Here is a 27,626-nt window from a genome sequence, read left to right on the forward strand (position 1 = left end):
TCTTTGAATTTTACAGAAAATCACGACATTTTCACCTACACTTTTCTTATGTCACGCCACGGCTTTTAAAAAATCAGCGTCCATTGAAACACGATCTCATCTCTGTGGAGACGTCTTCAACATAACGGGAACACAAGAGATTCGGTCGTGCTCACGTGACGTGACGTCTCACGTCAGTAAGACAGCCACATTCAGCTGAACCATGTGAATCGATTCCAGACTGACTGTCTGACTGCTCGGACCATTCCTGGCATACATTCAATCATTTCTAGGATCTTACGCAAACGACTAGAGGAGCATAAAATCCGCACAAGACAGCCTGTAATATATCCAATTTTGCTCCAACGGCACCGACTGACACGTCTTGCCCGTTGCAGACAGCATCTGTGGTACAGGAGACAACATTTGATGGTAGTTTGTTCACTGTCGAGTCAATGTTTCATCTGGACAGCTCCGATGTCAGGGTAGAGGTGTGCGGTATGCCGACGCGTGCGTTGTTCAAAGTCGACTGTTTGTTGGGGAACGTGTTATGGAAGGACACAACTTAAATGTTTGTGTCAATGACAGTCTGACAGGTCTGCGATACAGGGATGAAATCATTGTGTCTCATGTGCAGCCGTCCATTCAAGACCAGATACGTAACTTCACACTTAGCAAGAATATGCCCGTTCACGTGTCGCACGTGTTGTCCCCTATCGGGCTCGCATGGGATGAACTGGAGCAACGTTTACGTCGAGCAGAGAATCAGGTGTCACACGTCGGACAGAGTATCAGCCATTGACGTTATCTGGACGGTTCAGACATGGAACAACATTACTCACACTTTCTCGTCATCACGGTCGTTGCCAAGCCTGCGTCAACAGCAATGGTGGACACTCACGATACTGAACTTGTAGACTTTTGACACCACATACATCTCTTCAAGGGCGTGTCACGATGCCTGTTGTCAAATCACACAGATTTCGATATCATCCTGTCAGCAGTTAAACAGTACGACAAATCATGTTACTATCTTTATGCATCAATACATATCATAACATCAAATAATGGACAGTTACTTCATTCCAGTTTAAGTGAATATGTATATCGCTACTCAGTATTCGTATTCGTGGTATGTATGAAATTCACCTCATACTGGATTCGTGGCAGGCCTAGTTAAAAGAGTCACAAGACCCACACACCAGTAACACCACGTAATTTTTCATACTGACTACATTATATTGCAAGGGACGATGTGTTTATTATGGAAACTAAACTCTAAGTATATGTGAAAAAAAACTGAATCGACATTAGGCAAAAAAAAACCCAGAAATAATTACTTCAGAAACCTTTTCTGTTTCTGGCTATGGAACGACTGAATAAATCCATTTTGTGGAGTAAACGTGCAAGAAAATGGTAACACTGTCCTACATAGCATGTACGCGAAGCTAAAACTAGAGTTGCTTCCCTTGGGGCATAGTTAGTAACAATATGGCGGATTCCAAGCAAAAGCCGGAAACTTTGGACGGATCGGGGGATGTTACAAATACCACCGAAAGTGTAGGGAGTCCAGAGTGTGACAGTGAAGAAAGGAAGAAGAGAGCAGAGGAACTGAAAGAAAAGGCTAATTCGTTTTTCAAAAGTACGTCCAGCAGCAGCTTTTAATCTATCCTCAAGATACTCGGCACGTGCACGTCTCTGTTGCTGTAATGCCGTACATTGAAAATAACAACACGAAGATGTTTACAATAAGTCGTCCGATGATAACTGATAAACGATCTCTAATGTTTTGTTGACCTTTCCGTTCATTTGAAATATGTATGCTTATTGCGGCTGTGGTTCCTGCCGGAGTTATCACTATAAGTGAGCTTCATGACAAAATTATGTTCGGTTTTCGATCACGCAATGGCGTAACTCGTGGTCGAAATTTCTTGGTGTTCAGTGTGCCCGTGCACGTGTTTCTTCTTTACTCGTAACTAACGCAGTTATAACTTTCTACATTACCGCAATCCAAGTAACCGTATCTTGCTTATACTGTCAGGTGAAGATCAATCAGGGATTGGGATAGAGAAGTTTGACAATAGGCCATTTTCAGGATTATTAACTCTTTCTTGAATTTAGAATTTACCAGCCATGTCACTGCAGAAGCCAAACAAGGTTCCAGTAGTTGTTCGCTGGCGGATGCGCAAACACCAGTATAAAACATTTTTCTTTTATGACGAATACGCTTATATTTTTTTTCATTAAGAGGTGCTGAGGTGTTATATTTTGTGTAGTTTTATCTTTTGTATTTTTTAAAATTTGGTCAGAATGTGTTACACTGGCCACATTCTGTCAAATTCAATTATTCACAGTTTTGGTCAATTTAAATAATCTAAATATATTTTATATTTTGGTTTCAAACATAATTATTTGGACCAGATGAATTATAAATGTTAACAAATATACATGTATATCTTTTTCATTCAGTAATTTGCATCATTACACTGAAATGGAGTTTATTAGTATTTATTTTTTGAGCGGTAAGAATGCATTACACTGGGCACATCAACCGTTTTCGTGCCGTCACCAGACATGCCCATGTCTCACCAATTCCTTAGCATGATCCACATTATTCTTACTGTGCACCCTAAAACACTTTTCTGTCACAAAAACATACATGGATTTTTATACAAGCACTTCATTCATGCATGCACCGTGAAATGGATGTCTGACGCCTGACGCCAACAACCGTTTTCAGTTTGAGCCATATTGGCTCATTCCACACCATGTACATGGTATCTTGTAGATTTCGGAATAGGACAAGTGTGCCAAGAGTATTAGGGCCATCTTGCAACCGCCTGTGGCTAAAGCACCATGCTAGTGATCCAGCATGTTTGAGGCACCAGGATCGAGCCCACCTGTGACTAGGTGTAAAAACCTTAGAGTCAGCTTTGTGTACAGACTGTCACAACCCTGTGCACTTTCAAATCTGTTGGTAAATGACCAGACCATGTTCACATGAATACATGTACACGCCTAGTTACAGGTACAGCAGCGTGCAGCAAGACTTGGACAAAATACTGTGACTACATGTCCCAGTCCACCTAGCTGTGAATGAGTACCTCGTTACAATGGGAAAGCCATATTAAAGGTCACATGCAACCCAAAAATCAAACATATTTAAAACACAATTATCACTTATGACATATAATATACATTGCTGATTGTAAAAAAACTAATACACAAAATTATAAGCATACAGTCGCGAATCAAAAGAGCAATATTTTGTACTTGGGTTTACTTCCTCGAAACAAAGCACCTGGGAGACTGAACCCAGTTAGAATGGATGGGTATGTACTCAAGCGTAACAAAGACTTCAGTGGCTGGTTCATTTGATGATATGCAGAGGGTTCATTATGTGTAAACAGAGATGATCTGTGATTGGCATTTTAGAAGAATGGATAACAACTTCGTCTATTGTATATGATGCAGCATTTCTGTATGGATTCATATACTGTTGCCAAGCAAGAGTGATAACAGTATCAGAATCCACACCAAAATGTTGCATCATATACAATAGAAGAAGTTGTTATCCATAAATAATGTTTATAGAGATGTTGTGGTTTGTAAGTACATGCTCTCTGCATTTGTGTTTGATCAGCTTGACAAATACGGAGATTGTAAACTACAGTGTGGCTGGAAAAAGCTGTTTTTCAAATTACAAAGCAGAACTTGAAAAGGACAATCAGAGTTTGCACTGGTTTCCATCCAATCCAGTCATTCAGGAAAAATAGATGTAGTTTGTTTGCAACCCACAGATATAACATGCCATGCCTGTCCAATTGCAGTTAAGATATTTTTCTATTTTTCTATAGACATGTATAAAAACATTTCATTTTTCAAGCTGAGCAATTTTTAGCAATGAAATAATTATTTCCAGTGCTTATTTTCTTGAAAACGTGATTAGCAAATCTGCAGGTATGGGACCAGAGCATGTTTATTACTATAGACTCAAGATGCTTGTTATGACAAGAAACATCTCTTGTTCTCCAACTTTGACCATAGCGATAATCCTTGCATCGATCACTTGCTCTGTTTTTACGAGTCGCCTTCCTGGTTTAAGCTGCGTGAACCTAATCACTGCGCATGCGCTCAGGGCATAGTGCAGTACACTGTGTGAAACCACTTTTTCTGCTATCGCTTGGGGAAAATTAGTGATTCGCTTGAACTCTGATTTCGCAGGGTCTTTTTAATCACATTATTTTTCAACTCTATAAATTAAATTTGCATTTTGGATAATTTGTTACTGTAAGTCCATACCCATCCTCGATATCTCCAGGGTATACGTTCCGATAAGTCTCCACTATACCCTGGACGCATCTACGGCTCTGCCAGATAAATTTATTACCTCCCTTGACTGTCTTTTGATCCAGTCAGGTGTCTTCGCTGGGAAGTTGAGCGAACCAATCACAACTCACTTTCGTTTTTTGAATTATCTAACCGATTATACTTGGCAACAGAAACCATGCAGAGGTTCTCTGGAAGAGGTAGAAGGCGTTCTTGCATATGTTGTTCTAAAGTTTTGGACCTGTCAATTTGTTTGTATGATTTCCCTAAAATCTGGAACGCACTGCAAGCAAACCTTCGCAGTTGCGACCGCTACCTTTGTTGACACTGTCAAGCTCGGTTATAACGGCGGCCTAGCTGATTGGCTACTGTGAGAAGGCGGAGCAGGCTAAGGGAGGTAATAAATTTATCGGGCAGAGCGGTAGATGCGTCCAGGGTATAGTGGAGACTTATCGGAACGTATGTCTTGGGGATATCGAGGATGGTCCATACCATAAGGAATCAGAATCTGCAAAGTTTCTACTACTTGGAAATAAGTTGACTTCCTATAAGTTATTGGTTATAAATGATATGCAGAATGCTGGCATGTCATTGAGTATTATTGTATGGAATGTTGGTTGTTATCCATTGCCTACAGCCCATCTCAGAATTATCTGTTCGTATGGTGGTGACTTAGTGGTTTTCACGTCTTTCTTTGCCCAACAGAACAGACTGAAATCACCTAAAATTAGCTTTTAGGTTTGCATAAGTTCCTTTGCATTAGTTAATGGTAACACATTCATGCTGTGTAAATATGGAGTGTTGTGATACTTTTTCCATGCGCCTAGATGAAAATGTTGAAACTTCCTGTTATGTTATATTTAAAATCCTTCTATTTAATTTTTTCTGCAGAGGAAGATTACAACCAAGCAATAACTTACTATTCACAAGCAATAGAGATCGACCCATCGGTTGCAGCTTACTACTGCAACAGGAGTCTGGCTTATCTCAAGACAGAATGTTTTGGCTATGCTCTGAAAGATGCGGGCCAGGCTGTCATTATTGACCGAAGCTACATAAAGGTAAGGATTGCAAAAGTTTCCTAAGCTATAAATAAGTCTCTTCTCCCCTAAAACTATCACCCAAAGCCAACTCCCAGACCAGCCCTATTGCCAATTCCACGTACTGCCTTACATAGTTGGCCCAGAGGAATACCAGGCATTAACTTTCAGTCCTCTGAGAGGAGAAAGCCAGTGACTAATATTCTAACAACAGTAGCCAGTGTCTGTTCACTTAGTTACTGCCAAAGAGACCCATAAAACCATATTGCTTTGGCTCTACTTTGTGATACTTTAGCTTATGAACAGTCTGACTTACAACCTCCAGTTACCCATAACGGACACAAGATCAAAGTCTTGTCGACAATAATGCCCTTTCATGTGTTCAGCATCAAGCTGGAACGTCATGGAGCTGCTGCTGGAGGTCCACAACAGTCTTTGTTGAGGATGGACACACATCCACGCGTTTAGCAGAAGTAGGGGGGATATGGCATTAGGTCCGTCCATACGAATTGGAATATTTTAAGAACTGTTGACTAGATTCTTTTCATTCTTTCACCTTCACATAATTTTCAAGAACACAGTGACTCTTTGAAGATTACAGTAAGTTATGATTGTCAGGCAGATATTTCAAGAACAGTTCACTGGATGTTCTTCATAGACCTTGAAGACTTCCTGTGGATGTTTTTCAGTAAGCAGTTTCTTTATGACTACTTTTGCAAGGTCAAAGTGTGTGTTGAAAATGTTTATATGTTGAACAACTACAAAACAAAATATCAAAAGAGGGTGACTGGTCTTGTTTTTGTTGACATTTAATTTCATATTAAATTGCGACCTTCTTTTTCATGACTTTATAAGTTTGTTTTGATAATTTGCAGCGCGGGATCATATTATCTTAGTGATAATGCTTGTTGTGACTATGTATTCAGTATCGTCTGTATTTATGGCCCGATTCTTGTAAACGCAATATCTCATGAACTATTGTACCCAGTATCTTCAAATTTGGTGACAGCCTACATTGGGGGATTACGCAGACACCAGTCAGTTTTGGTGACCTTGACCTTATTTTATATTTTAAATTTTACCACAACACTTTGATCAATTTTCAGATTCTTGTTAACGCAATATCTCATGAACTATTGTACCCAATGCCTTCAAAATTGGTGACAGCCTACATTGGGGGATTACGCAGAAACCAGTCAGTTTTGGTGACCTTGACCTTATTTTCAATTTTACCACAACACTTTGATCCCTTTTCAGATTCTTGTTATCGCAATATCTCATGAACTATTGTACCCAGTATCTTCAAATTTGGTGACAGCCTACATTGGGGGGATGACACAGACACCAGCAAGTTTTTTACTTTGATATTTTAGTGGCCGGGGACATTGTTATATTTGTGGCAAACACTATTTAATCTTTGTTCTGATCCCAGTGTCCTACAAGCATCCTCTCTGCCAGTTCTTACAAGACTGGAGCCCCTGATGGGATTAATCACGTTATGTTTGCAGCAACTGATGCACATGATGCTTTCACACCCACACAGTATAATGATAAATCACAGGCTTAAATTGCTTATGTCCTAAGAGATATCTTGACATGGTATTTCTTGCATTATGTGACCATGATAATGTCATATTTTTCTAACTTTAGTGTAATCTAGTTAAATTAGGGAATAATTTGCAAATTAATCAGATATTAAGATATTTTCTTCGACATTCATTTTAGAAGATCTATAGGTGAAGTTCAGATATTAAGATGTTCAGCAAATACATATCAGTTGATTTTACTTTTTCTTGGCAGGCTTATTATCGAAGAGCATCAGCAAACATGGCACTGGGTAAATTCAAGTTGGCACTGAAAGATTTTGAAATGGTAGGTTTAACTTTGTTTCACAGCAACAGCTGTTAATGTGTAAGTATATATATATGTCAGTTTGCTGTCTAAGCAGAAGTCTACCTGTGGCTAATTTGGTCTGGAGAGGTGAACTCAATCTGTCTGTACATGACCACGTTCATTCAAATTGTACTGGACACATATGAACTGTATGTTATGGAAATACTCTTTATGCATGATATGTTGCCATGGTTACATTATGTGACAGGTTCACTTGTTAAGGACACTGTACGTAGTAACTACAGTATTGTCCTCAGAGACTCATTTGTCAGCTTCACATGTATGAAATAAAATCTTGAACAGGATACTAAAATTTCATTTGTTTTATTCTTTAACATCTTATGTCTATTTTTTTCAGGTCACAAAAGTTCGGCCGAATGACAAAGATGCAAAAATGAAGTTCAGCGAATGCAATAAAATTGTGAAAATGATTGCATTTGAGAAGGCCATCTCTTCTGAAGACGATGTCCCTATGGAAAAGAAGTTGGATATAGAAAGCATGGGTTTGTAGCTAATAAGTGTTTCTTTACGCACTGGATGCTCTGCTAAGCAGGTAACTAGCATATTTCTGCAACAAGTGGGTGATTTGAGAACAAAGGACATGGTGTTACAATTGTCTTTATTATTATCTCTCTTGTAATGTCAACTTTGAATGATACTCAAAACTTTGAAATAGTAAAAAAATGATAGAATCTGTTTGTGTGACGGCTAATATGCAGTCACTACATTTCAGTATTTGATTTCGGCAAATTTAAGTGAAAATCTAATGTGTATTGTCTGTATACATTTTTATCTTGACACAGGAGACAACATGCAAGGGTTGAAATTAACATAGTATAAGCTGTGTCATAACAGTGGTTAATATATGTGATTGTAATAATTCAAGTGTCACTTTCCTGTTCTACATAGTTATTGAAGATGACTATACTGGCCCTGCTCTTGAAGATGATAAAGTGACAGTCAGATTTGTTAAAGATCTCATGCAGACATACAAGGACCAAAAGCGATTACATAGGAAATATGCATACCAGGTATGAGAACAATTACTAATCTCTCCGTGACATTTTGTCAGTAGCTCTGCTACTTGTGTGCATTTTCTTAAATTCATTTTGCATAGTTTGGTAAGTGTTCTTCAGTTATAAGTCACAGATCACACAAACAACACATACATGATCTCTATGAGATCGGCTGACCTGGTTGGCAGATATCGTCATCAGTAGCTCCACATGAACCAGGCACGGCTGGCCTACAGATGTTCTAGGGAGTGGATCTCTGACATTACAGCAGAAACAAGACCAAGTCTCATTCCAAGTTAGAAGGGAAAGGGTTTCAGGTCAAGAATGATGAAAAGCCTGGGTCTGAATAGTGTTAACTCACCCTAGACTTCCCAATAGTTAGTAGTACAGATCTTGATGTGGGCCACACACAGCACAATCAGCAGAAGATCCATGTGGATCCCAGCATCTATGGATATCTTGTCAAGGACATTCAGAGACAGATATTTCCACAGTGGTGGCCAGGAAAACTATATATCTGACTTAACACTTTGATACAAAGTGACAGAACATGTGTCAACTTTGCTATTGAATATTAGTGGGAAATAGACTTGTTTGGATTTTATGTGTTACGATTTATCTTTCTGTTAAACAGTTATGTATGGTTTTGTGTGTCTGTAAAATTAAAATTACATGTCTGTTTCTATGCCAGTGCCAAGGTTTATCTGACTTAATGGTTACAAGGCCTACCTTTCAGTTCCCTTCTGTACTTATACAACAGTCACAATTAACAAGCTGCTTCCTAAGCCTGCCATGACTACACCTTAGTTCAGGATCCATGGGATTTCAGTCCAGTCAGGGTTTGTGGCTTTCACCGAACTCTAAGATCAAGTTCAATGACAAGTCAGTCATGGCTGTTAACTTATGTTTCCTCTCATCCCTTTGTCATCACAGCTTTTGTTGGTATGAAGCCTAGCCCACTAGTGACTGACTTTTGTAAAGATGACAGTATGACACTTTGAGGAAGTTGGATCAGGTGCATCTCTGTCACTGTAGGTTCTTATTTAACATCAAGGCCCAGGAGGAGCTATATGAGAGGTCTCTCTTTATTGCCAAAGATGCTCTGACTCGGATATTGCGGATGTATACGAGTTGAAGAGGCATTCGGTTCGCAGGAAACTCCTCTCCAATGTTTCAAACCAGTCATGTCAAATGGGTGTCTCACCCACATGTGATAATTAGTTTTTATCCTGGCTCATTACAGTTACTTTTTTCACTTGAATCCCACCACATACCATAATATGTGCTACATCTGTGGTTTGTTGCACCTGTTTTAGTATGTGATTTTGTCATTGATAAAGATCTTTACTGGGACAGCATGACAGTGGTGACCTGTCTTAATGTCCTGTTCTGGAACAATGTAAAGGAAGTGACATGGGCTGCCAGGAATGGGCTGCCTCACATAAGTACACAACAGGAGCAGAGAGAACCTTCACCAACAACAGCCCATATATGCTGTGTATCTCTGTTGCAGATGTACCACATTAAGCCAGTTGTGTTGGGTAAATAGTGTTGACAAGTGTCATGCATTACAGAAGTGCCCATTTTCAGACTCGGTTTACAAGTGAGGATCTCACAACAAGACCCATCATTGAATGTTGATTTCTTGTTGACTCTGTCATCACAAAGCTCAAGCTGTCAGATTCACATTGAAAATTATTTCCTTTGTGTGACAAAGTGTCACAACCAATATATGGTGGGATTGTTTTCCAACAGGACAAGTGGAGAGGTCTGATCAGGGCAGTATTTTGGTGTACCATTCTGCAAGCTGTACCTCTTATAGAGGAACAGGCATTTTCAGTGTGTCAGCATTAGAGATAATTTACATGTGAACTCTGGTGATAACGGGTGTCCAAGGTGTAATGGAGGCACATATTGGGTTATGCGATTGAAGGGAAGGAAAAAGTAAAGTCCTGAGATAGGATAAGTTTTGTAACATCATGAATGTTCACGTTCATAAAACTTTAAAATTTTTATAAATCTTCATCCAGACACATCACACACTTGGTCTTTTTGGATATCTGTTGATCCCCGCAACATGTTTTGCAGGGGGTATTAAAACAAACGATGTCTGTCCGTACGTATGTGCACATATCTTTTCTGGAGCATAACTCTAAAACCGTTTGAATATTTCTTCACCAAACTTGACACATAGATTGGTCTAGTGGTGTACTGGTGCCTTTTGATAGTTTCGGAATTCTGAAAGAAATTTTTTTTGCCGTTTCCATGGCAACAAGTGTGACTTCGTCTGAAATTGGAGGTAATGCGGGGGATATTGATGACTGTGTCTTCTTCTTCAGTTTTAACACAAAGTTCACAAAAGACAAGAAGAAGCTATATTTTCATCTGACCCTTTTTCTTGATTTGATCTTTTTGAATACTAGTGATGTAACTGTTACCCCAGATAGTGTGTTAACTGTTAACATATTGCTTTTTCATATTACAGATCCTGTTACAAGTAAAGAAACTTTTTCAAAGCCAGCCATCTTTGGTTGACATCACAGTTTCAGGGGTATGTTGAGAACTAACTGTAGATTGTACCATGCCCCGGTGCCGGTCCCTTTGGTCTATCTCATAGTTACACCATTGGCTTGAAGGAACCTAAGACTGTGTCAATCTGATTGGCTCATTACAGTTCCAGCTTATACCCGTGAAGGTCCCCGGGTAGAATAGGCCTTCAGCAACCCATGCTTGCCATAAAAGGCGACTATGCTTGTCGTAAGAGGCGACTAATGAGATTGGGTGGTCAGGCTCGCTGACTTGGTTGACACATGTCATCGGTTCCCCATAGCGCAGATCGATGCTCATGTTGTTGATCACTGGATTGTCTGGTCCAGACTCGATTATTTACAGACCGCCGCCATATAGCTGGAACATTGCTGAGTGCGGCAAAAAACTAAACTCACTCACTCACTCAGTTCCTGCTTACCTGTATCAATCGAATCTAAACCTGCTAAAAATAGACCTCAACAAAATGACATATATACCTTTTAAAATTTGAGGACAAACTACATATTCAAACGAGGTAATCTGGAACAAATAATGATATATGTTCACACAAATTCTCCCTTTCTTGGTTTTGTTTACCACCACTTCAAAATGATACGCATCAGAATCAAGTTGGAAGTTCCCATGAGTTGAACTGCTCATGTCTACATCATATTTTTTCATGACGTCAGTAAGTGTAATGTTTGAAAGTTCAGGAAACATTGTACCTTTGTCTGTGTTTGACAACTGAGTCCACCCATCTTACATGACTGTTGGAGTTTCTTTTACCTCGGCAGCTTTTGAAAGAATTGTGTCTTTGATCGTCTCATCCCATATCAGTCTGTTACTTTCAACTGCGACTGTTATTTCTGACATTGTAGTGTCATATGTGGTGTTATTCTCATTTTCAAAGATAAATACCTTGCTTGTTTCAGAGCAACAAGTTCACAGTCTGTGGTGACATCCATGGCCAGTTCTATGATCTCATGAACATATTCTCTCTCAACGGGGAGCCATCTGAAGACAATCCATATGTATCCTTGCCCCATTAGGATAACAACCAGGAAAACAATCATATGTGGTAGCAGCAATAGGAGTTGCATCCCTTAGCTGTGCTGGGACCCTGTGGTAGTTTGTTTAGATGTACTGTATCACACTGGGTTTTCCCCACGATGTTTAAGGGCCTTTGGGGTAGCCTAGATGCACTAGTTAGATCATCTGCTTATCATGTAAACATCCTGGTCCAAATCCCCACTTTCTTGATGTTCCCTGTATTATACTGTGAGAAAATTAGCAAAACTTTGCCTTTTTCGGCATAAATCTGACAGAAATACTGTCAAATATGTTAATCTTGAACTAGCTAAAACTGAAGGTGTACACTTCATGTGTATAACCTTACCCCATGAGAACCTTGATGTTAGTTATTATTTTCCATATTGTAATCCTCTTTGAAAAAACTTCAAGATAGATTTTGCTGCTTGTCTAAGAGATAACTAAAAGTTATCTTGCATGTCACCATGAAGGCTCTGTGAGTTGACTGAGTGCCAGGGCTGTAGTAACCTTTGGCTCTGCGAGCTGACTGTGTTGACGTAACCTTTGGCTCTGTGAGTTGACTGAGTGCCAGGGCTGTAGTAACCTTTGGCTCTGTCAGCTGACTTCCTGCTTGTCATCATGACCCAATTTCTTGGACGACTTCACCTACATTATTTCCAGCCTGCCTTGGTACTGCACTCTGTATCACTTACTGCATTCAGTCAACAATAATCACGTGCTTATAAAAGAATTAGTTATTTTCTACCCCTGATGTTAAAGATGCCTTGACTCAGTCCAGCTGTTTAATGGAGACTTCGTGGACCGTGGATCGTTTTCTGTTGAGTGTATAATGACTCTATTCAGCTTGAAGCTGCTGTACCCCAATCACTTCTTCATGGCTCGAGGTATTTGGATTCGTTTTAGATTCCTTATGTAGATATATTGTGAACCTCATTTTTGGTGCTTTCCCACCCCCACCCACCTGTAATATTGCTGGAATATTGGTAAAATCATGTTCACTCAACCTGATCATCACCATAATGTTTTTAGGTTTGTCAGTTCTCCATAATGGTAAACATGTGAGACATCTTGGGCTATTTTCCCGCACTGTGCTCACACGCCATGATGTACCTGCACAAGGTGTCTCTAGACCCAAGTCACTCACTGATCCTTACCATGCCACAACACCACTCAGCATATTATGTTCAGACGGAATCACTCCATTCCATTCTCATCCAGTTTTCAGCTCCAAAAATAGAGACTTGAGGCCTCCTCAATACAATAGGGCTATTTCATAAACGAATTCTGATTTTTTATTTGATTGTATTTTTGGAACTGTTCATTATTCTAAGATGCTTTGGTGAATGATCGAAAGCACCGACAGTGTTTATCAGATGATATGTGCACTTTTTTACATTCCATCACAATTGTGGTGGCGTCAATGCACCATTCTAGCCTGCCCCCTCACAACAGAACACTTTTGCAATATGTCATATGTAACTTGCATCACAATGCATGTCCACTGTCATTGCCTCGTACAGACTCCAACAGTAAACTACTCCGTTGCATTCCGTTACTTGGTTTGCAGTTGTGTCATTCAGCTATCATCACTGGGGGAAACATTGCATTTATGTTTTCAGGTCTCTAAAATGTCTCATAGTTCAACATACAATTTTACAGCGACATGGTAACATTTGTAGTGTTTACATTCCCTCAATGCAGTTGTGGAATGCTGCTCTTAATCTGGATGTACTGATCTAAACTTAAGTTGGTAATTTAACCCTAAAGCAAACCGTCGCCAAACTGTTTATTATTTGTTTTTCGTCTTAACATAGGGGGCAGACACGTTAAAAGAACAGCTACCACCATGTTATCTATAAGAAAGCTCACTTTTGCCCTGAACTATCATAGTTAAGGCAGGAGGATACTTGCATGGTGGTAAAGCAGACTGTATTTCTTAACTCCAGTCATGTTTTATATATTTTTAGTTTCCTTTAGTAACTCTTGTTTCTGTTTTCAGGAAACCATGAAAGTGTCACAATGAACCAGATGTATGGATTTGACGGAGAAGTGAAATCAAAATATCCTTGCCATCAGTCATATCAAGTGGACATAGGGAAATTCATGTTGATAAAGGTTTTCATATACCGACCAATACCTTGCACTTTCCTAGGGCTTGAAATGATACCCCCAAAGGTTTAGTTTAGACATAGAGTTATGTGTACCTGCAATACAAATATCTGCCAAGCAACACTCAAACAGCAAGAGAACTTGGGACATTGTATGTAGATGTCTATATGTATGTAGATGTCTATCTGCATGTAGATGTCTATCTGTATGTAGATGTCTATCTGTATGTAGATGTCTATCTGTTTGTAGATGTCTATCTGTATGTAGATGTCTATCTGCATGTAGATGTCTATCTGTATGTAGATGTCTATCTGTATGTAGATGTCTATCTGTTTGTAGATGTCTATCTGTATGTAGATGTCTATCTGTATGTAGATGTCTATCTGCATGTAGATGTCTATCTGCATGTAGATGTCTATCTGTATGTAGATGTCTATCTGTATGTAGATGTCTATCTGTATGTAGATGTCTATCTGCATGTAGATGTCTATCTGTATGTAGATGTCTATCTGTTTGTAGATGTCTATCTGTATGTAGATGTCTATCTGTATATCAGTATGTAGATGTCTATCTGTATGTAGATGTCTATCTGTATGTAGATGTCTATCTGTATGTAGATGTCTATCTGTATGTAGATGTCTATCTGTATGTAGATGTCTATCTGTATGTAGATGTCTATCTGTATGTAGATGTCTATCTGTATGTAGATGTCTATCTGTTTGTAGATGTCTATCTGTATGTAGATGTCTATCAGTATGTAGATGTCTATCTGCATGTAGATGTCTATCTGTATGTAGATGTCTATCTGTATGTAGATGTCTATCTGTATGTAGATGTCTATCTGTATGTAGATGTCTATCTGTTTGTAGATGTCTATCTGTATGTAGATGTCTATCTGTATCCTTGAACAATCCCAGTGTCTAGAAGAAGCAGGTGTTCCATGTTTCCACATGTGTTATCCTATTGGAGATTACAAGACTAAGTTAAAGCATTAATGATTAATTGATTAGTGTTATTTGATTTGAGTCATGTCAGTTAACCAATGAAGGTATGTATACTACATGCAGCCAGTGTAATTAGCATCACAACCATGGGAAAGTTTGCGTAACCATTGGCAAATGGCATTATATTCAGTTTGGCATTATAACCAGGGTATTAAATAGGCAGGGAATCCATCCTGGCATTATAGCCAGGGTGGCATAATAACCAGGGTATTAAATAGGGAATCCACACTGGCATTATAGCCAGGGTCTCATCCTTTTTTCAGTATGAAAGTGTACAAAGAAAGTTATCCAGTGTTGTGGTCAACTTCTAAATTAGCCTATGAACACATTTCATCATTTTTCTGCCTACATTTATAAATAGTGGCAAAAGTAGGTTTTGTTTGGTTGCCATGGAAGCGAAGCTAAACTTTGATCACAACGGTTGAAGCAATGTAACTAGAAGTTGTCAGAAACAGAATGGAGACACAGTTGAAGTAGTAAGTAAAAACCACAGTGATTTGAAGCTGTATTAAATTGTCGTGTGTACTATCCAAAACATTGCAGATGCTGGTATTTTAGATATATTCATACTTGTTTCAGAAAGAATGTAATAGGAAAGAGAATGTGAAATGAAGGATATGGTTTCTAAATAATGTCATGAGGTCACTAGATGAAGAATTGCACACTGGCAGGAGAATGCTACAAAATTGCAATAACTGACTGGGTGAAAGACGTAGTCATCACAGAAACATGGCCATTTTGTGTTTTTGGAAATGGTGCAATGGTATTCCAAATGAATAGACAGATTTCAGTTTGAGAAACCTCTGCTCACTAACTGTCAGGTGTTTCCACAATAGGCAGAAATATGAGTACATTGTTATATGTTTATTATGATTTTACAATTGTTTTGTTCAATATCTTTCACAGAAAGTTACTTGTAGAAAGCCTTACACCAATGATTTTTTCATGCTAGTCATATCCTAGAAGTGTTGCTTACATTTTATGGAAAGGTATTAATGTTATGGTATAAGAAATATGTTCAGTTGTGCAAATGTTACCATTCTAAGAATATTACATTCATTGTGGCAGATTGCAAACTTTTGAATTCGTTCTAGCTATATCTGTGTGGGCACATTTATTCTCAATATGAACAGTGTGTAAATATCCAGTTTGACAGTTGATTTGTTTAGTGGCCACCTCTGTCAACATTTTTTGACTATTGACACCTTGTCCAAGTGAGGTACAGTGTCTAGAATCTATTGTTCCATGTTGGCATGACAACAAAGCTAATGTGATGATGTACACAATCTATTGCCTTAACTATGGCCACATACACCAGTCAGATGGCCCAACTTTTCACAGAAGTCTTCAACTGGCTTCCCCTGGCTCACTGTATCAACAACAAAGTCATGGTGAGTTGCCTTTCTCTACACTTTCTACGCAGGCTTAAAAATATATGGATTATTTAGCAACATGTGATTTGGCTGGTGAAATCTTGTGTTGCACAGTATTCCATCTATACTCACATGCATAAGAAACACAAGTTTTTATTCAAACAGGAAACAAACTGGAACTCTAAATTGATGTGAGTATTTGGCACAATGAAGCCCAATGGTGATTTATATATATATATATAAACTGGACCTATCAGCAATGCCAAGCTTAACTCAAATTGAGAGAGACCAGAGTCACATTAACTAATGACGGACAAAGTGACATATTGACTATTAGCTAGAATTTGTGTAAGCAACCCAATTTACCTTTCAAAAACTTAATAACGTCAACAGCTTTGCAGCCAATGAAATATCTTCTCTCAATTTTTTGTCTTTCTGATCCAGTTGGTATTTCTTGTATTTTCTGTTGAAAATGACATACATGTATACTTTATACTGGACCTGCGTTCCTTTTGTTTGTGAGTTTATGTATCATGACTGCCTGTAAGAAGTGTGTTAGTATCATACAGACCACTGAATTTGTCATTGCAACTTCCTAGAACCTGGCATGTGCCATGGAAGTGCCTTGTCAGTTGCTTCTGTCACATGGCTGGCTACAGAGTCACCTAGCAAATCACTTATTCTCAGTAACCCTCACAGCCATTCTGACAAAAAACTGCTATACAGTTAAAACTGTTACCCTCTAGCATGTTCCTACTCATTCCAGACCTTCCTTGACTTGTAGGTGATGCATGGAGGCCTGTTCTCTGATGACACAGTAACCCTTGATGACATCCGGAAAGTTGAGCGGAACAGACAGCCTCCTGAGACAGGTCAGAAGAGGGATGAGTTTTCAGTCACAGATGACTTTTTTCATCCCCTGCTGCAGTAAATGCACAGCAGGAGATGTAGTACTAGGCTCTGTTCATCTGTATGAATTGGAATATCTTAAGACCTATGGATTAGACTCTTTTCCTATTTGGTACCTCGGTTCAGCACAGAATAAGATAGGTCCCAGTCAGGTTTGGTGACCTTGACCTTCATTTACAAACAAGGAGACTTTAACGTTTTACTCTTGTCAGCAAGATATCTCTAGGACCATTCACTAGATGTCTTTCATATTCAACACCAAGCGTTATCTGGGGAAGGTGCTGGTGACCTTCACATAATTTTCAAGGCCATGGCAACACTTTAAAGATTTCAGCATATTAACCTGCATGTTATGCGCTTAGGAACTATTCACTGGATTTGCTTTGGATTCAACACCAAGCTTTATCTAGGGAAGGCGCAGGGTCCAGTCGATTTTGGTAACCTTCACAAAATTTTCAAGGTCATGGTGACCTTTGAAGATTTTAGCATATTAACCTACATGTTATGCTTGTCAGTGAGATATCTCAAGACCCATTAGCTGGATTTTCTTCATATTTGACATCAAGCTTCATCCAGGGAAGGTGCCTGGTGGAAGGTCACTGCAAGTCTTTGAAGACTTCAGGATGTTAACTTGAATTTACTATGTTTTCTTCTATCAAGAGGTCACTTGAAAAAATGTTTTTCTGTAAGCAATTGCAATTTTCAGTGGGCAAAATATGTACCATTTTTGCATATTTCATACACTATGACATTCATGTCAGGGTCAAAGTCAGTCATAAAAATGTTTTGGGTTTGAACAACAAAAGAGCAAGATATCAAGAGAGATTGACTGGTCATGCATTTGTAGACATTTAGACATAAACTTTCATTACATTAAGTTTGATTTGATAATTTGTCACCTTGCTTGTTGTCTTTAATCTGATCATGCATATGTCTGCTGTTAGGATATAGGTGTCCTGGGTTTCCCCTAATTATTTTCTGGGGACTTCCAGTTCCATTAACATTGGTTTTCCCCTAGGGTAAATAGTTCACATGAATACATCCCTCTAACATTTGAAATTTGTTCCAAAATCCACAGGTTTAGCTTAAAAATTGTCTGTTCTTTTTGTGTCATCTTTTATTGTAGAGGTCCTCTGCTCCCATCTGCACTAACACAAACAGAGAAACGTCATAATTTGGTTATAATACTTAAATGTAAGGGCTCTTTGTACATTTCGTCCTTCCTTTTGGGCCCAAACAATTGTTTAAGCCTTTGAGAAATTAATGTCTCCTTAGGATTGGCTTGGAGATTGCTGGGACCCTTTCGACACCACTGCTCTTCTGTGTCCTTGTGAAGCTTGTCAGCTGCTATCTCCAGTTTCTGCAAGCATTACATCCTAAGGTATGACTAATTGTAGATGCTTTTCTGGAAAGGGCATTTTACAGATGCTTCAGGTGATCCAGATTACAGGTAATTGCAGACAAGATATCTGCATTAACTGTACTATTTCAGTGTTTAATGCCACTTCAGCATGATCAAGAGGACTTTGCAAGGGAAATTCAGCAATCAGAGGCTCCCCTTTTCAAGAACAAAGACCTCCGTCTTCCTTCCAGTCTAAGATCAGCAAGGAATGATGGATTGTCATCACTCAAGTATCCAGACTTTTTGGGCAGTTCTTCTCTTCAGGGCAGGTGCATCAATGGAGATACTATTCAGATGATAAACCGCTATGGCAGCGATTAAGCCCGGAAGATGTTGATTGGGCATCTATCTATCAGCTTTTAGACATCTGGAACATCATAACAACCAATCAGTGGATTCTCAAAGTCATCAGGGAAAAAATATCACCAATATGCCTTCATGACTCATACCTTATTACATTGGTACCAGCTTTTGAAACCCAAGTTTTTCACAGCTATGGACGAAAAGGTTATCATCAAGGTTTTATTCCTGGTCCCTTAGAAGGATTCAACAGGCCTCAGTCTGATTTTTGCCCTGAAGATCCTTAATCGGGAATACCTGAGAGGTCCTCCAGTTTCAGATGGAGTCTATTCAAACTGACTATCTCTCTTGAAGACTATGATCTCCTTAGACCTGCAGGATTCATGTCTACACATTCTAATTAATTCAGACTCTCAGAGATATCTACGCTTTGCTGTCAGCTGAAAAATATTCCAGTTCAGTACTATTCTCATTATCAGTTGCTCTGTGGCTTTTCCTGTATTCAAAGAACTCTCAAAATCTGCTGGTTTTCTATAGGAATTTCAGGCTCCTTGTACACCTGGAGTCTGAGTTTTACCAAGAAAGTACCGAAATGTATTTGGCGCAATATTCAACACCGAATGAAGCCTAGTTTATCCTTCAGAGGATCGTTTTTGAGAGGTCACATTGAAGATAATGAAAGCTCTCACTTCTATGCAAAATCTTTCATCCTTCTCCGCCTGAGGTATATTCAAGATTGGATCAACCAGCATCAAGGAACACTGCTTGACTATATAAACCTAGTTTTCAAGGAATTTGATGATGGAACATTCTCAACAATGTCATCCACGGGACACAAATTCAGGATGCCTCAGCAAGATCACTACCTCTTCACAGACACATCATTCACAGGATTCATTTATATATTCGTAACCAGTATGTTACAATCTTCTGAAAAAGAGGGATCTCCCAAGAAAACACATAACTGCAAAGTAGGATTCTGTAGTGTTTCCATTCATCTAAATTTACAAACAAAAGGTGTATTCTACAGATTCATTAGTACTATATCAGGATTACTGCATCATCCATATCAACCTATGGAGAAATGTCACACAGACATTCAGGGACTTCACAGCCAAGGATCTGTGGTTTGCTGCTGAATCTGTTCTTACTACTTAACCTTCCTCTTGGGAGGCCATGATTTCACAGACTTTGACTGTAAACATGGATTGTCATCCTGAGATCGAACAAATATTGGGAAAGGCAGTCACAACTTGAAACATTTCTCGCTGTATTTAGGGAGTCAAAAATTAGATGTGGCTTAAATCCAGTTCGGGATATGACTTAGTTTTCAAATTTGAATGGTTAGGAAATATAACTGAAGATACATCATCAGAAAATGATGTCACAGTCAACCATAATAACAAATTTAGCTGGAGGAAATATTCTTGAGTGTTGTCTCAACACATAGGTCTATTTGTCTGGTTGTCTATCAGTACATATTTACATTTATCTAGTATATGTGAGTTTTATGTCTGTCTTCTGAACCTAGTTTGGAGGAACTCTGTGCCCACCAGGCTATAAGAGTTTTGTCAGTTGTCAACGGGTTCATATATGGTTGGTGCGTCGACTGGGGATTGGTTCATGGATAGGATGACTGGAGAATTACATACATGCAATACTTTGACAAAGTGATAAATACGTTGGTGAAGACGAAGGCATGGTTTAGTTGTTCAAACTTCTTTTAGTTGGTTTCACAAGACATGACAAACAAGTATACATGAATGAGGTGAGCGGACTTCCAGCTCAACTCCAGGGCCTTTCCTGCGAGCGGCATAATCCTGCTCGCGGTCGTCCCTACAAAGACAGTCGGAAAGCCGGTCTCTACACTCACATCTCACGTCTCATCTGACTCCCGTACAGTATAGATGTGAGCATACATATATATAGTTTTTAACAACAATAGACAGGCAAAGATTCAACAATGGACAGATAGAGAAGCTACAGTATGGTTCAAAATTATTGAGAATAGCTAAAGCATTTCATATTATTAAACGAGAACAAATCAGATAAAATTGAATGTATTGTAAAAGTGAACTGACCTTTTCATGTTGTGTAGGTAACAATTTAATATTTTATCAAGTCTCCTTGAGCTTCACGGCACAGTCTAAGACGGGTAGGCATACTTCCTATCAGAGAGGTTAGTGTCTCGTGAGTTATGCTGTCCCAGTATCGGACCACTTCTCTCTTCATGTCCTCAATTTTTGTCAACCCCTTTTGATTCACACATTCCTTCATCATCCCCCAAATGTTCTCAGTGGGATTTAAGTCAGGACTATATGCAGGAAATGGTAATGCAGTCACATTTTTCTCCTGAAACCACTGCTTGGCATGTTTTGCGGTGTGTTTAGGATCATTATCTTGCTGCAAAATCCAGTCATTTCCATAAAACACATGTGCACTTGGAAGCAGAAAATTATCTAATATGTTAGTGTAGCGTTGACTTGTCAGATTTCCCTCAAACACACACAGCGGGGTCGTTCCTAATAAGGATATCCCTCCCCATACATGAAACTTTGGGCTGTATTTAGGTCGTCGATACAACGGTGCTGACGCAGACTTTGTCCATATTTTCGCATTATTGGGATATACCCATATTGAGCTTTCATCAGTAAAAATCACATTTTCCCAGTCAAAGTTTTCATGTGCCAAACACCACTCAACACGCCTGTCTTTATGTTCTTGTTTCATGAGAGGAGAAGGAATTCCAGTCTTTTTCTCCCATCCAAGATAAATCAAATTTCTTCTAACTGTAGATTTTGATACAACTGTTGATCCGTTTTTTATCATTTCATACTTGATGTTGGAGATGCTTGCCCTTTGCTTTTTAGACGCTAAAATTCCCAGCCGGACGCGATCTGAGAAGTCCAATTTTCTGGATCTCCCTGCTCCTTTCTGGTGCCCCAAATCCTTTCCCTCTTTAAAATTCTTCCTAATCCTATACACAGTAGAAAGAGGAGTTCCTGTTCTCTCTGCCAATGTATTTACATTATCAATTCCTTGATCACACAACTCAAAAATCAACCTTGTTTTATCTTCAGCAGACATTGTTGACAGTGCTGAGGAAAATGACGTCTGCTACAAATTCAGGGGAGGTAACTCTAATTGTACTATACTCAGTAGGTCAAGATGGGTTACCTCCCTTATACCATTACTTAGTTTTAAGTATCAGTGAATCAGTTGAGGTGTTAGGATAACTCAAAGTAAGAAGAAAAATTCTCAATAATTATGAACCAGACTATAATAGCACTTCCTTCTACAGCTGATGTGATGACAGACACAGTCAAGAGGGATGACCAATAAAGGCCATAAATGTCATATACAGTAATTAATGGAAGTGACAAAGAGGAACAAGGTAGCTGACAAAACAATGTACTCTGCGGTAGTGATAAAGATCAAGATTGCAGATTGAATAATAATAACTAAATATCATATAGCCTGGCCACATAGTTTTTGGTCAGTAGAAATATATGGACATGGCTGTCCTGAAGTAGACACTATAACACACTCAAGTGTTAGAGGAATGTAATCGTAAACATTTCATTACATTTTCAACATTGATAGTAATTCTTAAAATAATCCGTTTGGCACTTGAGGTAAAGACCTACTCACCAATATCCGTCCGTCCGTCTGTCCGTCCATCCGCAATCATTTGGTTTCCGGAGCATAACTGAGAAACCGTTCAATATTTTTAGACCAAACTTGATGAATATCATCATCTTAACCTATGGTTGTGCCTTTTGCTATTTACCGATTTTTGGCATTTTTATTTTTTTTCGTTTTTCCATGGAACATTTTGGTGTTAGTATAATGGTGGGATGGGGTCCCCAGAGCAGAAATCAAAACCTGTTCTTTATTTTTCTGCAAAACTTGTTTGATATATCAATCAGAACCTGAAGTGGTGCCTTTTGCTATGTACAGGTTATATTATTTTCTCGGTTCCCATGGAAACGTTTCAGACTTAGTCTCAAAAGTGAGAGGTGTGTTTCGTTTCCGGAGCACATCTCAAAAACTTGTAATATCTGTCAGCAAAACTTGGTAGATATGTGTGGCAGACCCCAACATGGTGCCTTTTGGTATTTACAGGTTTTTGTGATTTATTATTTTCTCCACTTTCATGGAAACATTTCGGACTCAAAATAGAGAGTTGGGCTTTGTTTCTGGAGCATAACTGAAAAAGTAGTAACTAATAACTCAATATTTTTATCCCCCCGGCATGTAATGCAGGAGGAAATAGTCGATGTCTCATCTGTCTGTCCGTTCGTCCGTCTGTAATCATTTTGTTTCCAGAGGATAACTCAAACCATTCAATATTTTTAGACCAAACTTGATAGATGTGCCTTTTGCTATTTACAGGTTTTTGTTATTTATTATTTTCTTGGTTTCCATGGAAACGTTTCGGACTTAGTCTCAATATGGAGGGAGGGGCTTCGTTTCCGGAGCAGAACTCAAAATCTGTTCTTTATTTTTCTGCAAAACTTTGTAGATATACCAATCAGAAGCTAAAATGGTTCCTTTTGCTAGTTACAGGTTTTTGTGATATCTCAGTTTCTCGGTTTCCATGGAAATGATTCAGACTTTGTCTCAAAAGTGAGAGGTGTGTTTCCTTTCCAGAGCACATCTAAAAAAGTTCCTAGTATCTGTCAGCAAAACTTGGTAGATATATGTGGCAGACCCCAACGTGGTGCCTTTTGCTATGTACAGGTTTTTGTGATTTATACTTTCCTGGGTTTCCATGGAAACATTTCAGACTTAGTCGCAAGATGGGGGGATAAGCTTCATTTCTGGAGCACAACTCAAAAACTTCTAAATATCTTTCAGCAAAACTTGGCTTATATGTAGGGGAGACCCTAAAGTGGTGCCTTTTGCTGTTAACTGATTTTTGTGATTTATCATTTTCCCAGTTTCCATGGGAACGATTCTGACTTGATTCTGAAAATGGAGGGATTGGCTTTGTTTCTGAAGCACAACAGGAAAACTATTTCATATCTTTCAACAGATCTTGGCAGAAGTATGAGACAGATCTTGAAGTGTTGTCTTTTGTATGACATTTATATTTTTCATGATTTCCATGGAAACGATTCAAACTTAGCCTAGAAAACATTAAGTAACAGTCAGATGATTTGTCCTTTCAAATATGTTGGGGCCGGGGGATATGTCATCTTTTGATGACTTTTGTTATAATTTGCCAAATCTGGCACCAACATCACTTTGGACTGGCACCTACATCACTTTTTATCTGTCTCTGTTCTTTGTTTTGTTGCGATTATTAGACAAACGAAACATTTCTTTCATGCCCAGGCATCATGTGTGAACTCCTGTGGTCAGACCCGCAGCCACAGCCCGGGAGATCTACTAGCAAGAGAGGTGTAGGGGTCCAGTTCGGTCCTGATGTTACGAAGAAGTTTCTGCAGTACAACAACCTGGACTATGTCATCCGCAGCCATGAAGTGAAGAATGATGGCTATGAGATGGCACATGATGGAAAGTGCATCACTGTCTTCTCAGCCCCAAACTATTGGTGAGAACTGTTCCAGGCAATTCCAGGACTTCCATTAGTCAATCGAGAATATGGTCTTAATATTTACATTATATTTTAAATAGTGTCCTGAATATGTTGTTACCTCCCCATTATAGCCATGACATGTGATTTAGGCTGACCTATGTTTAAGACAAGACTTTTAGGTTGACTGTAACATGACTGGGAGAACATGGTTATTGACTGTTACATGTCTTGGAGAACATGGTCATTGGCTGTTACATGTCTGGGAGAACATGGTGATTGGCTGTAACATGTCTGGGAGAACACTGGTGATTGGCTGTAACATGTCTGGGATAACACTGGTGATTGGCTGTAACATGTCTGGGATAACACTGGTGATTTGCTGTTACATGTTTGGGAGAACATGGCTATTGTCTGTTACATGTCTGGGAGAATATTGCTGGTTTGCTGTTACATGCCTCAGAGAACATTGGTGATCGGCTCTTTATTAATTGCTGCATGTTTGGGAAGAGATATTCTGTGTTTGGCTTTTGCATGTTTGGGAGAGACAACCTTGGATTGGTTGCTGTAGGTTAGTGGGCTTCATCTCCCATCCAGTATTCTGTGTGTCAGGATAATGGCTGTTTCATATTTTCTGTATTTATGCTTAATAACTTGCTGTTCCAGTGATACCATGGGTAACAAAGGAGCTTTCATAACTGTTCAAGGAAATGACCTCACACCTAAGTTCACTTCTTATGAAGCTGTGGTGAGTATTTTCACTTCTGTGGTCCTGAACACTGTTCCTCTAGTCAGTCATTATGATAAATTACAGCAGTTAAGTCCTTAGGGATATGACAGCTTGGTGGACAATCTGCACTTCAAAGTGTCACAGAATCTGCCAGTCTGCTGTCTTGGTTAACACAATATCTGTGCTCATTGGTTTCCCTCAATAGTAAATGGCACTGATGCTCTCTCCTACTGAATGACAGGACATGAACAAACTTGCAGACAATTTGACCCTTCAGTTCACTCAAAGAAATTGTATGAAAGTTCTCTTCATTTTATTAGAAGCGCATTCATTGATTGGGAGGTCAGGCATCATGACTTTTTTATGACATCATACCTAACAGCATGATACAGTGTTCATAATATCAGTCAGTCTTTATTTAATTTTGAAAGACCACAGGCCTGTAGTACATTAGTTTATCATGTGCAGGTAGTAAAACATTCTTTCTGAGAAAGAAAGCTTTATGAATATACTGTATGCCCTGATTATAATGCCACTATTTGTCCAGGAGAAAATATGGCATTATATTCAAGGTTTCATTATATCCAGGGTGGTATTATTACCGTGGTGCACTATATATGGACAGTCTTTCTAAATGTATTTTACTGGAGTTATTCATTGATGTTCATAATATCAGTCACTTTATATTAACAAATAGACCAAAAAATCAATACATTTTCAACTCTGAAGCTTTAGTTTATTGTTTAATCATTTGTCGTCTCTTTTCTTTGCAGCCACACCCAAATGTGAAACCTATGGCCTATGCAAGTCCACTATTTAATTTGTTTTAGGAACAAAATGTAAATATGTAAAAGATATGTTTGAACATCTGTGAATAGGATGTAAATTATGAACCATGAGATTGTGTATGATAGAACTTGATTGTAACATGCCAAACATTGTAAACACTTTTTTCAGAATGTTTATTTGACATGCTTGCTGCCTTGTAAACGTGAACATGATCATGTCACTGATGTAGGGGAAAATGAATCAATTAATTTTAAGTTTGAAAATGGTAGAGGACCACTTTTAACGTGCCAGTTGAGTGTGAACTTGGTTACATTTCTCATATTTTGTCCCAAATGATCCAGGTATGTGAAAAATGGAAACATTAACTCTGCACTGGCAACTTCCAAATGTACTTGTTCTGACAAATGTACTTGTTCTGAAAGGCAGTTTGCTGTGTTTGTTGTGGCAACTTGGGTGAAAACTCAGTTTCAAACAAATTATACACCTTGGATAGCAATGATGAAAACTGAATGTAATACTTTCAATATGATTCAAATATTCTTAAACTTTAAAAGGATAATCACAGTGTATTCTTTCTAAAAGGCAGAGTGTATATATTTCATAGAAATGGACAACTGAAAATATGAAAGCTCACTAGTCCAACAGTGCCAGGCAGGTCATGTTACTTGGCCAGTTCTGTGAGTCTGCAGGTTATGTCCGTAGTCCTGGAAGAATTATCCATACTCCTGTCATGACTTTCTGTTTCACATAAATACACCTTTCTAAAGGGACCACTTAATGTATTGAGGGGCGGTGGGATAGCCTAGTGGTTAAAACGTTCACTCGTCATGCCGAAGACCCAGGTTCCCCCTTACAATGTGTGAGGCCCATTTTCTGGTGTACCCCGCAGTGATATCGCTGGAATATTGCTAAAAGCGATGTAAAGCCAAACTCACTCACTCAATGTATTGAGAATGTTAAGGACATTGAGGTGTTGTACAGTGGATGTAAAACTATAAGCAACTTGTAGCAATAAACTTAGTTATGAGACTGTGTAACTTGATTGTGAGGGGATGTAAATCAGTCTTCTTCATTCTTCAGTGGGGAGTGGATAGATGTTCAGCTTGTGCTCTACACTACACAGACCATGAATTCAGGTTCTAAATATGCTCCTTTCACATGCAATCTTTGTGTCTTGTGTGAAGTTTCTGGCAGATGATTATAATAAAATTCATTGAATGAATGTTTGAAGCCACTGTCTTATCAGTTCAGTGTCAGTGTGAGACTCATCAGTAATTATCCTTAATGAGCAGATGATGACCATTTATACAGGAGCAGCCTGTGTCACTACTGTACCATCATTGTGAAATGACCTCACATCCTCCATGTTATGACCTATTCAGAACTGAATTGTGATTGTGAAATGACTTCACATCCTCCATATGACCTATTCACCACTGTAGCGTCAATGGGAAGTGACCTCACATCATCCATCTATTTTATCTCCAACTTCAGTTTCTCACAGCTGACTAAGAATATCATGTACAGTGTATATTCAAAATGGCAGCCTCATGAAACAGTCAGTATTGTTAAGAGTAAATGAGTAATCAACAAGTTAACTTAAATGATGTTTTAAGACAGATAAAGAGAATC

General features: G+C 38.8%; 1 protein-coding gene across 1 annotated transcript; it reads left to right on the plus strand.

The window, feature by feature from the left end:
- Positions 1-1,452: 1,452 nt before the first annotated feature.
- On the plus strand, positions 1,453-27,224 carry LOC137293884 (serine/threonine-protein phosphatase 5-like). The gene is made up of 14 exons (XM_067824667.1): positions 1,453-1,621; positions 5,200-5,369; positions 7,149-7,220; positions 7,600-7,744; positions 8,151-8,272; positions 10,743-10,808; positions 11,719-11,817; positions 12,615-12,720; positions 13,836-13,896; positions 16,259-16,340; positions 17,107-17,194; positions 24,274-24,493; positions 25,142-25,223; positions 25,979-27,224. Exons 1-14 carry the CDS (start codon positions 1,471-1,473, stop codon positions 26,033-26,035), a joined length of 1,521 nt encoding a protein of 506 aa, XP_067680768.1. The 5' UTR covers positions 1,453-1,470; the 3' UTR covers positions 26,036-27,224.
- Positions 27,225-27,626: the final 402 nt, after the last annotated feature.

Source organism: Haliotis asinina, chromosome 8 (assembly GCF_037392515.1).
Source record: "Haliotis asinina isolate JCU_RB_2024 chromosome 8, JCU_Hal_asi_v2, whole genome shotgun sequence".
Lineage (NCBI taxonomy): Eukaryota > Metazoa > Mollusca > Gastropoda > Lepetellida > Haliotidae > Haliotis > Haliotis asinina.

Bases quoted from the DNA above. Each gene is read 5' to 3' on its own strand.
- LOC137293884 (XM_067824667.1), top strand. From the start codon at position 1,471: ATGGCGGATTCCAAGCAAAAGCCGGAAACTTTGGACGGATCGGGGGAT. The intron at 8,273-10,742 runs GTATGAGAACAA...TTCATATTACAG, and splicing joins ATAGGAAATATGCATACCAG to ATCCTGTTACAAGTAAAGAA. The intron at 25,224-25,978 runs GTGAGTATTTTC...TTTTCTTTGCAG, and splicing joins TCACTTCTTATGAAGCTGTG to CCACACCCAAATGTGAAACC.